At 43.0% G+C, this 13,046-nt stretch overlaps 1 protein-coding gene across 3 annotated transcripts in view; it reads right to left on the reverse strand.

The window, feature by feature from the left end:
* Positions 1-12,805, reverse strand: part of rgs12b (regulator of G protein signaling 12b) — a gene marked incomplete at its 3' end in the record, with an annotated part of 145,386 nt that extends 132,581 nt beyond the window's left edge. For 2 of the 3 annotated variants that reach the window (XM_055911894.1, XM_055911898.1), the window contains 7 exon segments: positions 948-1,688; positions 2,116-2,307; positions 6,060-6,299; positions 7,091-7,288; positions 8,439-8,665; positions 8,891-10,912; positions 12,682-12,805. In XM_055911894.1, coding sequence (XP_055767869.1) covers positions 948-1,688; positions 2,116-2,307; positions 6,060-6,299; positions 7,091-7,288; positions 8,439-8,665; positions 8,891-9,599 — 2,307 coding nt within the window. 3 annotated transcript variants of the gene reach the window in all.
* Between the last annotated feature and the right edge of the window lie 241 nt (positions 12,806-13,046).

Consider the following 13,046-nt stretch of genomic DNA (forward strand, 5'->3'; position numbering starts at 1 on the left):
ACCTTTACAGTACAGCACCACAACCCAGAACACCAGCTATTACTATAGTAGAATATGATTCTGGACTGGACCTTTACAGTACAGCACCACAACCCAGACCAACAGCTATTACTATAGTAGAATATGATTCTGGACCTTTACAGTACAGCACCACAACCCAGACCACCAGCTATTACTATAGTAGAATATGATTCTGGACTGGACCTTTACAGTACAGCACCACAACCCAGACCAACAGCTATTACTATAGTAGAATATGATTCTGGACTGGACCTTTACAGTACAGCACCACAACCCAGACCACCAGCTATTACTATAGTATAATATGATTCTGGACCTTTACAGTACAGCACCACAACCCAGACCACCAGCTATTACTATAGTAGAATATGATTCTGGACTGGACCTTTACAGTACAGCACCACAACCCAGACCACCAGCTATTACTATAGTAGAATATGATTCTGGACCTTTACAGTACAGCACCACAACCCAGATCACCAGCTATTACTATAGTAGAATATGATTCTGGACTGGACCTTTACAGTACAGCACCACAACCCAGAACACCAGCTATTACTATAGTAGAATATGATTCTGGACTGGACCTTTACAGTACAGCACCACAACCCAGACCACCAGCTATTACTATAGTAGAATATGATTCTGGACCTTTACAATACAGCACCAAAAAACACACACACACACACACACACACACTATAACTAACATAGTACAACGGTAGTGTGGACTGTAGCTTTACAATACAGATACTACCAGTACTACTACTAGAGAAAAGTTAGTCCAATACATCACTATAAATCTGATGCTGTACTTCAGACTTCTACAAACGGACTGACACACACACACACACACACACACACACACACACACACACACACACACACACACACACACCTCCATGACATTCTGTATGACTCTCTTACCTTTTTCTCCCCGTCTTTCCCATTTCCACGTCTCTTCCCGTTCTGCTTGGGCTCTCTGAGTCCTTTCTCTCCGGCCGCGGCCCCAAACAGCTTCTTAGCCCACTCATCCTTCTGCGTGGCCAGCCTGGGAGGCTGTGGAGGCAGGGGCAGGTCCCCGGCTGGTAGTGGAGCCCTGTAGCGATCCGCAGGTATCTTGTTCATGGGTGGAGGGAGGGTGCTACAGTTAGCCGATGACCAACCATCCGTTGACTCAGCATAGGACTCCTGATCACTACACAGCCCTGCTTGTCCCGGTGTTTGTCCTGCCTGGCCTGGTTGTCTCCAGTCTCTCAGGACATGGACTGGTAACCAGCGTTGAGACTGATGGTGCTGGGCCAGGCTCTGCTCCGCTCCTCCTCCAGATCCTCCCCCCTTACCTCCCCTCTTCCCTGGCGGGTAGTGGTGGAGTGAGGGGTGGGAGGAGTGGGCCCCTCGAGGGGGGATGGCAGGGGGGGGGTCGTGGCGGTAGCTGTTGTTGTGGTGAGGAGGAGGAGGAGGAGGAGGGGGTAGAGGGGGGCCAGGGACGACACCGGGAGGGACTTGGTTCCAGCCCGGGGCCGAGGGAGGAGGAGGGCTGTCCCAGTGGCGTGGACCGGGGTTGTGATTATGGCCTCCCAGGTCGACCAATAAGACACGGTTACTCTTCTCTTCTGGCAGGAAGTTACCGATGCCGCTGTCGCTGTTGCTACTGGTGCTGTGGTTCTGTCAATAACAAAAATAACAATAATAATAATAATAATAACAATAATAACAATAATAATAACAATAACGACAACAACAATAATAATACCAATAATAATAATAATAACAATAATCATTGAAAAGTGATGTATAAATAACATTTTGACCAGATTTTCAAATACTTTCTCTGTGAAAAATATTGATAATACTTTCTCTGTGCCTTGTTGAGCTTGTCTGGCTTAATAACCCAATAATAAACCCAATAGAAAAGTCCCAAAACTGCAAACCGGCCCACCTGGCACTCCAGACTCCGGACAACAGTGTTAGTATTTAAACATTAAAGTTCCGTCAAAGCTCTACTAAAGTAAACAAGACAGTAAAGAAAACAACATCCTTTTTGGAATGAAGATCAAATAACAACAGATGGTAACAGAACTAACAAGTCTACCTGCTGTGGGTCGTTGTCCGGATCAACGAACGCCCGCGCCCGGACCCCCTCAATGTTCTCCCCCATGTCCCGGTAGAGGACAGACACAAACTGGAGCAGAGGCTGGGAGGTAGAAGGGAACTCCAGACACCCTCCAGTATCAGGATCAGGAGTACACTCAAACCCAAACCTCCTGGCCACACCCACATGGACCTGGAGGAAGGAGGAGGAGGTTACTTTACTGTCCAATGGACACGGATTTACAACTGGTTATTCCAACCCCTCTGAAAATATGGTATTTTATCATATTTATGGTTGGTTTTTATCTATAGTAGTGAATTACAGTTGACATTAATATTCATTTTACAGTCTGAGTCGTTATCAAAAGAAAACAACTCCTGAATCCCATTTTTTCTCCCCCTTTTTGTTGTTGAAGAATTTAAATCAGTAAGTTCTCTTCATCTACTGGGAACAGTCCAGGATCAGTAAGTCCTCTGTATCTACTGGGAATATTCCAGTAAGTCCTCTTTATCTACTGGGAACATTCCAGTACGTCCTCTTTATCTACTGGGAACATTCCAGGATCAGTAAGTCCTCTGTATCTACTGGGAACATTCCAGTAAGTCCTCTTTATCTACTGGGAACATTCCAGGATCAGTAAGTCCTCTGTATCTACTGGGAATATTCCAGTAAGTCCTCTTTATCTTCTGGGAACATTCCAGGAACCAGTAAGTCCTCTTTATCTACTGGGAACATTCCAGTACGTCCTCTTTATCTACTGGGAACATTCCAGGATCAGTAAGTCCTCTGTATCTACTGGGAACATTCCAGTAAGTCCTCTTTATCTACTGGGAACATTCCAGGATCAGTAAGTCCTCTGTATCTACTGGGAATATTCCAGTAAGTCCTCTTTATCTTCTGGGAACATTCCAGGAACCAGTAAGTCCTCTGTATCTACTGGGAACATTCCAGTAAGTTCTCTTTATCTACTGGGAACATTCCAGGATCAGTAAGTCCTCTGTATCTACTGGGAACATTCCAGGATCAGTAAGTCCTCTTTAACTACTGGGAACATTCCAGGATCAGTAAGTTCTCTTTATCTTCTGGGAACATTCCAGGAACCAGTAAGTCCTCTTTGTCTACTGGGAACATTCCAGGACCAGTAAGTCCTCTTTATCTACTGGGAACATTCCAGGACCAGTAAGTCCTCTTTATCTACTGGGAACATTCCAGGACCAGTAAGTCCTCTTTATCTACTGGGAACATTCCAGGACCAGTAAGTCCTCTTTATCTACTGGGAACATTCCAGTAAGTCCTCTTTATCTACTGGGAACATTCCAGGACCAGTAAGTCCTCTTTATCTACTGGGAACATTCCAGGACCAGTAAGTCCTCTTTATCTACTGGGAACATTCCAGGACCAGTAAGTCCTCTTTATCTACTGGGAACATTCCAGTAAGTCCTCTTTATCTACTGGGAACATTCCAGGACCAGTAAGTCCTCTTTGTCTACTGGGAACATTCCAGGACCAGTAAGTCCTCTTTATCTACTGGGAACATTCCAGGACCAGTAAGTCCTCTTTATCTACTGGGAACATTCCAGGACCAGTAAGTCCTCTTTATCTACTGGGAACATTCCAGGACCAGTAAGTCCTCTTTATCTACTGGGAACATTCCAGGATCAGTAAGTCATCTTTATCTACTGGGAACATTCCAGTAAGTCCTCTTTATCTACTGGGAACATTCCAGGATCAGTAAGTTCTCTTTGTCTACTGGGAACATTCCTGGACCAGTAAGTCCTCTTTATATACTGGGAACATTCCAGGAACCAGTAAGTCCTCTTTGTCTACTGGGAACATTCCAGGATCAGTAAGTTCTCTTTGTCTACTGGGAACATTCCAGGACCAGTAAGTCCTCTTTATATACTGGGAACATTCCAGTAAGTCCTCTTTATCTACTGGGAACATTCCAGGAACCAGTAAGTCCTCTTTGTCTACTGGGAACATTCCAGGATCAGTAAGTTCTCTTTGTCTACTGGGAACATTCCAGGACCAGTAAGTCCTCTTTATCTACTGGGAACATTCCAGGACCAGTAAGTCCATTTGTCGATACTGATAGGATCAGCTTTCTCCATTTAAATCCTACCTTAACATTATAATTATTTCACAATACTGACGAAGGATTAGCTCTTAGAAAGATAATACCACCAAAGGCTCCAAATATTGAGGCGTCTTATTCTAATGCTTACCCAATAAAAATGCATTAAATCACAGATTAGGCACATCATCATTGTGTACATGTCAGGCTCCACATCATGAAATATATTGAGACAAATTACAGACAGTAACCTACAAGTAGCAAAATAGAAGTCAATTGATTGAACATCAAATGTATTTCAATATGACTGTAATAGTCCTACAGCCTAGTGTATTTATATTTTAATACAGTCATCTAGTGTGTTTATATGTTAATACAGTCATCTAGTGTGTTTATATGTTAATACAGTCATCTAGTGTATTTATATGTTAATACAGTCATCTAGTGTGTTTATATGTTAATACAGTCATCTAGTGTATTTATATGTCAATACAGTCATCTAGTGTGTTAATACAGTCATCTAGTGTATTTATATTTTAATACAGTCATCTAGTGTGTTTATATGTCAATACAGTCATCTAGTGTGTTAATACAGTCATCTAGTGTATTTATATGTTAATACAGTCATCTAGTGTGTTTATATGTTAATACAGTCATCTAGTGTATTTATATGTTAATACAGTCATCTAGTGTATTTATATGTCAATACAGTCATCTAGTGTATTTATATGTCAATACAGTCATCTAGTGTGTTTATATGTCAATACAGTCATCTAGTGTGTTTATATGTCAATACAGTCATCTAGTGTATTTATATTTTAATACAGTCATCTAGTGTGTTTATATGTCAATACAGTCATCTAGTGTGTTAATACAGTCATCTAGTGTATTTATATGTTAATACAGTCATCTAGTGTATTTATATGTTAATACAGTCATCTAGTGTGTTTATATGTTAATACAGTCATCTAGTGTATTTATATGTCAATACAGTCATCTAGTGTGTTAATACAGTCATCTAGTGTATTTATATGTCAATACAGTCATCTAGTGTGTTTATATGTCAATACAGTCATCTAGTGTGTTTATATGTTAATACAGTCATCTAGTGTGTTTATATGTTAATACAGTCATCTAGTGTGTTAATACAGTCATCTAGTGTGTTTATATGTTAATACAGTCATCTAGTGTGTTAATACAGTCATCTAGTGTGTTAATACAGTCATCTAGTGTGTTTATATGTCAATACAGTCATCTAGTGTGTTAATACAGTCATCTAGTGTGTTTATATGTTAATACATTCATCTAGTGTGTTTATATGTTAATACAGTCATCTAGTGTGTTTATATGTATAAGTCATCTGGGTTTTCATTTGAAGCATATTTTCACACGTCGCTTGTTTGTATCAATTGTAAAGGAATTGGCAACTTTTTTGGTACTATTTTGTTCTGAACTTATCAGCGGTCACGCAGAGACTGATAAACCATTATGATTCTATGTTTAGTGGAGGTCTTCTGTGTATTAAATGACGCGGGAGGGCAACAAAAAAAGCATCGAACTACACACTCAGGCTGTTCCACGAGTGGTCTGAGGCCAGGCGGTTAGATTACGTCTGTTTTCAAGTGCAACGTTTAATAACGACGGGTTTGGGAAATAGCTGGGAGATTTAACGAAGCTGCTACGAAGGTTCTAACCATGAACTTAGCCTTAAGATGTTTTTGGGAAACTGGGCCCAGGACTCTAGGACCCCTCGAAAATATTTTAAATAACTTCTAGTTTGTAAATGTTCAAATCTGTCAGTTTAATATGGATGTTATTATTAGCTGGAGGTCATTGAAACGGTCTTCTTTGACCTTTTGTCCAACCCTACCTGGTGATGACAGAGTTCCGGGTCGACTATGAACACGTGACAGGAAGTCCTCAGCCCGCCCTCTTCCTCCCGGTTACCATTGCCATAGTGACCGTCGTCGTCATGGGTGGCCTGCATGGTGACCAGTCCGAAGAAGCGTCGGTCGTCGGGGCAACAGGCGCTGAAGGCTAGCTTCTCGGCGGGGTAGGTAGCAAGGACCTGTCTCCTGTCGCTGCACAGCCGCACACAATCGTGCATCACCTGTGAAGAACAACGTGTAACACAGATACGACCCCTTCTATTTTAGAAACCCACCGTCGTCTAGTCCAAGAAGAAGAACACTTTAAGGTCCTTCTTTACCGAGGAAACAGAGATTGTTTGTTTTTGCAACAACGGCCCGAGACCCACCCACAGGTTAGAGCACAGGGTCAAAGTACAATTTAGTGATATGACATCTAAACATCTCAATGAGCCAACCCAAACCAACCAACCAACCATTCAATCAATAAACCAACGCCAACCAACCAAATGACATATACACATCTCAATGAACCAACCCAAACCAACCAACCAACCATATTACATATACACATCTCAATGAACCAACCCAAACCAACCAACCATTCAATCAATAAACCAACCCACCAATCAACTAACCAATCAACCAACCATTTAATCAATGAACCAACCCAAACCAACCAAACAACCAACCATTCAATCAATAAACCAACAAACCCACCAATCAACTAACCAATCAACCAACCATTCAATCAATAAACCAATCCACCAACCAACTAACTAACCAACCAACCATTCAATCAGTAAACCAACCCACCAATCAACTAACCAACCATTCAATCAATAAACCAATCCACCAAATCAACTAACCAACCAACTATTCAATCAATAAACCAACCAATCAACTAACCAACCATTCAATAAACCAACCAACCCACCAATCAACTAACCAGCTAATCAATCAATCAACTAACCAACTAACGATTCAATAAACCAACTAACCCACCATTCAAACAATCCAAAGCGACCCGTACCTTCATGAGGACCAGGGAGTGTATCTTCTGTTCAGCCCTGAGTCGTCTCATGCTTCCTCTGATGGCCTGCAGACTGTCACTCTCCAGACTAGCTCCTGTGGAGGCCAGCTCTATGGAGCCCAGGTACCCTACCATCATACCCACGTTCAGGATACCCTCACTGGGCTCCAGGCAGAAGTCCTCCCCTTCCACCTCCACCTGGAAGGAGGGAGAGGGACAGAAAGACTAAATATATTGTAAAAACAGTACTACAACATTCACTGATGTCAAACCTAGCTGATAATGTAGCTGTGTGGTTATCACACCTAGCTGATAATGTAGCTGTGTGGGTATTAAACCTAGCTGATAATGTAGCTGTGTGGGTATCAAACCTAGCTGATAATGTAGCTGTGTGGGTATCAAACCTAGCTGATAATGTAGCTGTGTGGTGATCATACCTAGCTGATAATGTAGCTGTGTGGGTATCAAACCTAGCTGATAATGTAGCTGTGTGAGTATCAAACCTAGCTGATAATGTAGCTGTGTGGGTATCAAACCTAGCTGATAATGTAGCTGTGTGGGTATCAAACCTAGCTGATAATGTAGCTGTGTGGGTATCAAACCTAGCTGATAATGTAGCTGTGTGGTTATCAAACCTAGCTGATAATGTAGCTGTGTGGGCATCAAACCTAGCTGATAATGTAGCTGTGTGGGTATCATACCTAGCTGATAATGTAGCTGTGTGGGCATCAAACCTAGCTGATAATGTAGCTGTGTGGGTGTCATACCTAGCTGATAATGTAGCTGTGTGGGTATCAAACCTAGCTGGTAATGTAGCTGTGTGGGTATCATACCTAGCTGATAATGTAGCTGTGTGGGTATCATACCTAGCTGATAATGTAGCTGTGTGGGTATCATACCCAGCTGATAATGTAGATGTGTGGGTATCATACCCAGCTGATAATGTAGCTGTGTGGGTATCATACCTAGCTGATAATGTAGCTGTGTGGGTATCATACCTAGCTGATAATGTAGCTGTGTGGGTATCAAATCTAGCTGGTAATGTAGCTGTGGGGGTATCATACCTAGCTGATAATGTAGCTGTGTGGGTATCATACCTAGCTGATAATGTAGCTGTGTGGGTATCATATCCAGCTGATAATGTAGCTGTGTGGGTATCATACCTAGCTGATAATGTAGTTGTTTGGGGCTCCGGTCAACAGTAATGCACTATACAGGGAACATAGTGCCTTTTGGGACAAATCCACACACACAGAGACACACACACACAGAGACACAGAGACACACACACACACACACACACACACTACACACACACACACACACACACACACACACATACACACACCTGGAGCTCTGCCTCCTGCAGATGGAACCCGTCCAGGAACACTGAGTCGTCGGCCATTAGAACCCTGTCCATCTCCTCCTCAGAGAGCAGGTTGGGGTTGCTGTGGGACCGGCCCCGGCCCTTATGGTACGGGGGGAACTCTGGCTCTGACAGGGGCCTCGCAGGCTTGGCCGACGCAGACGAGGAAGAGGAGACACGGGGAGGAGGAGGAGGAGCGATGACCCTGTCTTTAGGATTAGGTTTAGGGTTAGTTTATTTGAGCATGGTGGTACATTATGCAGAAACACACATAAAAGGCCAGTTTACCAGACACAGATTAAGCCGAGTTAGTCCTGAACAAAAAAGCATTTTCAATTGAGAATCTCCATTAAACTGTGTACGGGAAACCAGCAAAAAATGTGATGTAATATATATAAAAAAAAACTGCTACATTAAAACAGGTAGATGGCTACCTTTCTCTGAACTGCTGGAGGAGTGTGAAGAGTTGTCGAAGATCATGTTGAATATTCCTCCAGACTGCATCTCCGCCACCACCCTCTCTGCCCTGTTAATACCCAGGGTCTTAGAGTCCAGCTTGGGCTTGAACCAACCACCTCCTCCTCCTCCTCCTCCTCCTCCACCGCCGCCGCCGTTACCACGAGAACCCGGCTTCACGTTTTTGTTGTTTCCGCCTCCGCTGCTGTTGTTATGGAAACCACACAACTCCTCGTCGCTGGAGCACGAGTCCGCGGCGACTGCCGCTCCTCCGGCTGGACTTCCTGAATTGTTTCCGTGGCGACGGTTGCGGTTGGTACCACCGTGTCCGTGACGACGGCCTCCCCGGTCTCCCTCGGCGACGACCAGGTGCAGAACCCCCGTGCATCGGCCAATCAGCTTGACGACGTCCTCGTGCGAAGCCTTGGAGACGTTTATGTCGTTCACCGACAGGATGTGGTCACCGGAGCGGAGACCCACGTAGTCCGCCGGACTTCCTTTTAGAATGCAGTTGAGGACACAGGGGCCCTGGCCAGAGAGGGTGAACCCATAGCCTGCCCTCCCGCGGGCCACCTCCACCCCCCGGATACGCCCACCCTGGTGGGGGTGAGGAGGCGAGGGTAAGGTTGTGAGACCCCCATGTCCTCCATGACGTCTCTTGGACGAGGTGTCCGTCTGTCTGAACATTGTTTTGACCCGTTGTTCTGTTATTGTTGACTGATGTTATTTATCCAACCCTTATGTTACCAGGTAAGTTGACTGATGTTATTTATCTAACCCTTATGTTACCAGGTAAGTTGACTGATGTTATTTATCTAACCCTTATGTTACCAGGTAAGTTGACTGATGTTATTTATCCAACCCTTATGTTACCAGGTAACTTGACTGATGTTATTTATCCAACCCTTATGTTACCAGGTAAGTTGACTGATGTTATTTATCTAACCCTTATGTTACCAGGTAAGTTGACTGATGTTATTTATCCAACCCTTATGTTACCAGGTAAGTTGACTGATGTAATTTATCTAACCCTTATGTTACCAGGTAAGTTGACTGATGTTATTTATCCAACCCTTATGTTACCAGGTAAGTTGACTGGTGTTATTTATCCAACCCTTATGTTACCAGGTAAGTTGACTGATGTTATTTATCTAACCCTTATGTTACCAGGTAAGTTGACTGGTGTTATTTATCTAACCCTTATGTTACCAGGTAAGTTGACTGGTGTTATTTATCCAACCCTTATGTTACCAGGTAACTTGACTGGTGTTAGTTATCCAACCCTTATGTTACCAGGTAACTTGACTGGTGTTAGTTATCCAACCCTTATGTTACCAGGTAAGTTGACTGGTGTTAGTTATCCAACCCTTATGTTACCAGGTAAGTTGACTGGTGTTATTTATCTAACCCTTATGTTACCAGGTAAGTTGACTGATGGTATTTATCCAACCCTTATGTTACCAGGTAAGTTGACTGGTGTTATTTATCCAACCCTTATGTTACCAGGTAAGTTGACTGATGTAATTTATCCAACCCTTATGTTACCAGGTAAGTTGACTGAGAACATATTGTAATTTGGGCCTAGAACAACAACCAGGGAAGAGGAGAGATTGAAAAGACTGATGTGAGTTTTGTGGTCTCAATTCCATTCAATGAGTATTTGCTGGCATGGTAAGTCGATGAGATTTATTGTGAAAGAGAACTGTTGTTTCTTTTGATGAGGCTTAATGTCTCTCCTCTCCTCCCTTCTTCTCTGTCTCTCTCTATCTCTCTCTGTCTGTCTCTCTCTCTCTGTCTCTCTCTCTCTCTCCACTGTCAAGGACTGTCTGTCTCCCTCTAAGGCTTTTCCTCCCTCTCTCCTTCTAGTATTTAGGGCTTTCTAAAAATGTGTCAGGAGGGTGAGAGCATGATGTCAGCCCCTCCACTCCAACGCCAGCCCTGCCATGCTGGTGCCACTCTCTGAGGATGATGTGACTTGTCACAGGTCAGGCAGGGGTCACCTACGTAGAGACAGGAGGGACAAACAGCACCAAGGACTCATTGTGAGTGATGGTAGCCAATACAACACACAGAGGACAGGAGACAATAGAACAACAATCAAAGTCACATGCCTGAAAGGAACACATCTGAGTCAGCACAGTACCATTGGGGTTGGTAGCAGTGTTTCCCCTAACCTCTCCTTGAGTACCCCCAGCTCTTCCACAATAATTGGATGTGTTGCAGTTTATTTATTTTACCAATTAAGGTCTTGGTGCTTAGTTGACCAGTAGAATAGCACTTGAATACATCAAATAAGTTGAACGGTTGGGGGTACTCAACGAGACGTTTGGGAAGCACTGTCTTATAGCCATGCAGGAAAGAAGAGAAGGTCCCCAAGTGTACACTCCTTCAAGAAGTCATATAAAGGAAAGAACTATGAGATAAATAAACACCAAAGTCATTTTAAACGCAATGCCATGTTGAATGCCAAGGAAGGAATACTGCGTTCTACAACAGCCCTTGGTGAACGAATGCACCTCAACCACTGGCACAAAACCACACCTGCCCGTGGGTGGGGTTAGAAGACGCATTGCATTGTCCAATGGGAAGGATGATTTCAAAACCGAGGGCGGTAACTCGCGACTCACCTTTCCACAGGTGTTGAAGACAGGAGGTCATACAGTTGCGTAGCAACAAGAGAGCCTCCTCTCCTCACCCTCTAGCTAACTACCTATGTTTGCTAACTGCTGATAAACCTACAAGTGAGCTAAACTTAGTCAAAGAGAGACCTAGCGAAGCTTAGCAGCTCGTTTGCATGAGAGGACGAGAATAGAGAGCTAACTTAGTTAACGTTAGCTGACTACAGTAGCTAGCTAGGTAGCCATAGCAAGCGTATCTAACAAACTAAGATGATAACGAAAAAGTACAAGTTGTTGATTGTATCACTAGCACTGCACTGTCGTCATTTAGGCTTCAGTATTTGTGTTTATAATGAATATAAAGATAGTTTACAAACTTTGTAATTATTGTCCGTAAATTGCTGGTCAAAAATCCATACACCTAGAAAGTGCATCCACCCGTGCTTAACTACTGTCCCGCCTCCGTTTTTCAGAATCTTGTAATGTCAACGAGTAACCATGTCAACGATAGTGTACACGAAACTTTTCTGTCCTGTCATTGGTTTACATGGCTGTCAATTATAGTCAGAACTGTTCGCCGAATGTACAAAAAAAACTATCTAGAATGATTAAAGTTTGATTGAGAATCGGCTAGCAACAAAAGTATAGTATGCTACAGGTGGCCGAATTCAAATCAAATGTTAACAAGAAAATGACATTCACCCAAAGGTTATATATTTCACACACAATTATAGTAAAGACTACACAAGACCGTGACATTCTCCGGAATGTGTTTGCAGACGATACAGAGGAAGAAAGCTATACATTGTTTTCCAAGGCGAATAGAACAGCTGGCTAAAGTGTAACGGTGCAGTTGTCATGGTTAGCTACCGGTTCAGCCTAGTTTATTCGCTAGCCAGATGGCTAATTCTGCTAATCTATGTTGCTTACTGTTTACATCTAGTAATATACAATGCGTGTAGCGAATTAACTAACTAAATATAATAGCTATAACGTTAACTTAAACGTTTTGTTTTTTCTCTGCTCAATTTCCTCAATCCACCACCTGGCTAATGCATTTGTTAGCCATAAATTGAAAAACTTCAATCCATATAGAGAAGTTTACCGTGGCTATGTAACGTAAGTTTTAAAAAGTGTTTAAAATTGCTTACAGTTCATAAATGCGGACCCGATTACGTTCAGTCGGATCCCATGGTTAGGTTAGCAGTAAGCACTGTAAACAAAGGAAAGACCACTCACTACCAGCTGCTGAAGAAAGACTTAAAAGGAGGTAGGTGTGTGTATGTTTGGGGAGGACGGGAGGGGGGGGGGTACTGGTCTGGAGTATTGGGAGCAACTGGTAGTTACCGATGACGAGATAATATAACCTGACAGTAATACTGATGATGGAGATAATATAACCTGACAGTAATACTGATGGTGGAGATAATATAACCTGACAGTAATACTGATGATGGAGATAATATAACCTGACAGTAATACTGATGATGGAGATAATATAACCTGACAGTAATAC

Source organism: Salvelinus fontinalis, unplaced genomic scaffold (assembly GCF_029448725.1).
Source record: "Salvelinus fontinalis isolate EN_2023a unplaced genomic scaffold, ASM2944872v1 scaffold_0103, whole genome shotgun sequence".
In the NCBI taxonomy this organism is placed as follows: Eukaryota; Metazoa; Chordata; class Actinopteri; order Salmoniformes; family Salmonidae; genus Salvelinus; species Salvelinus fontinalis.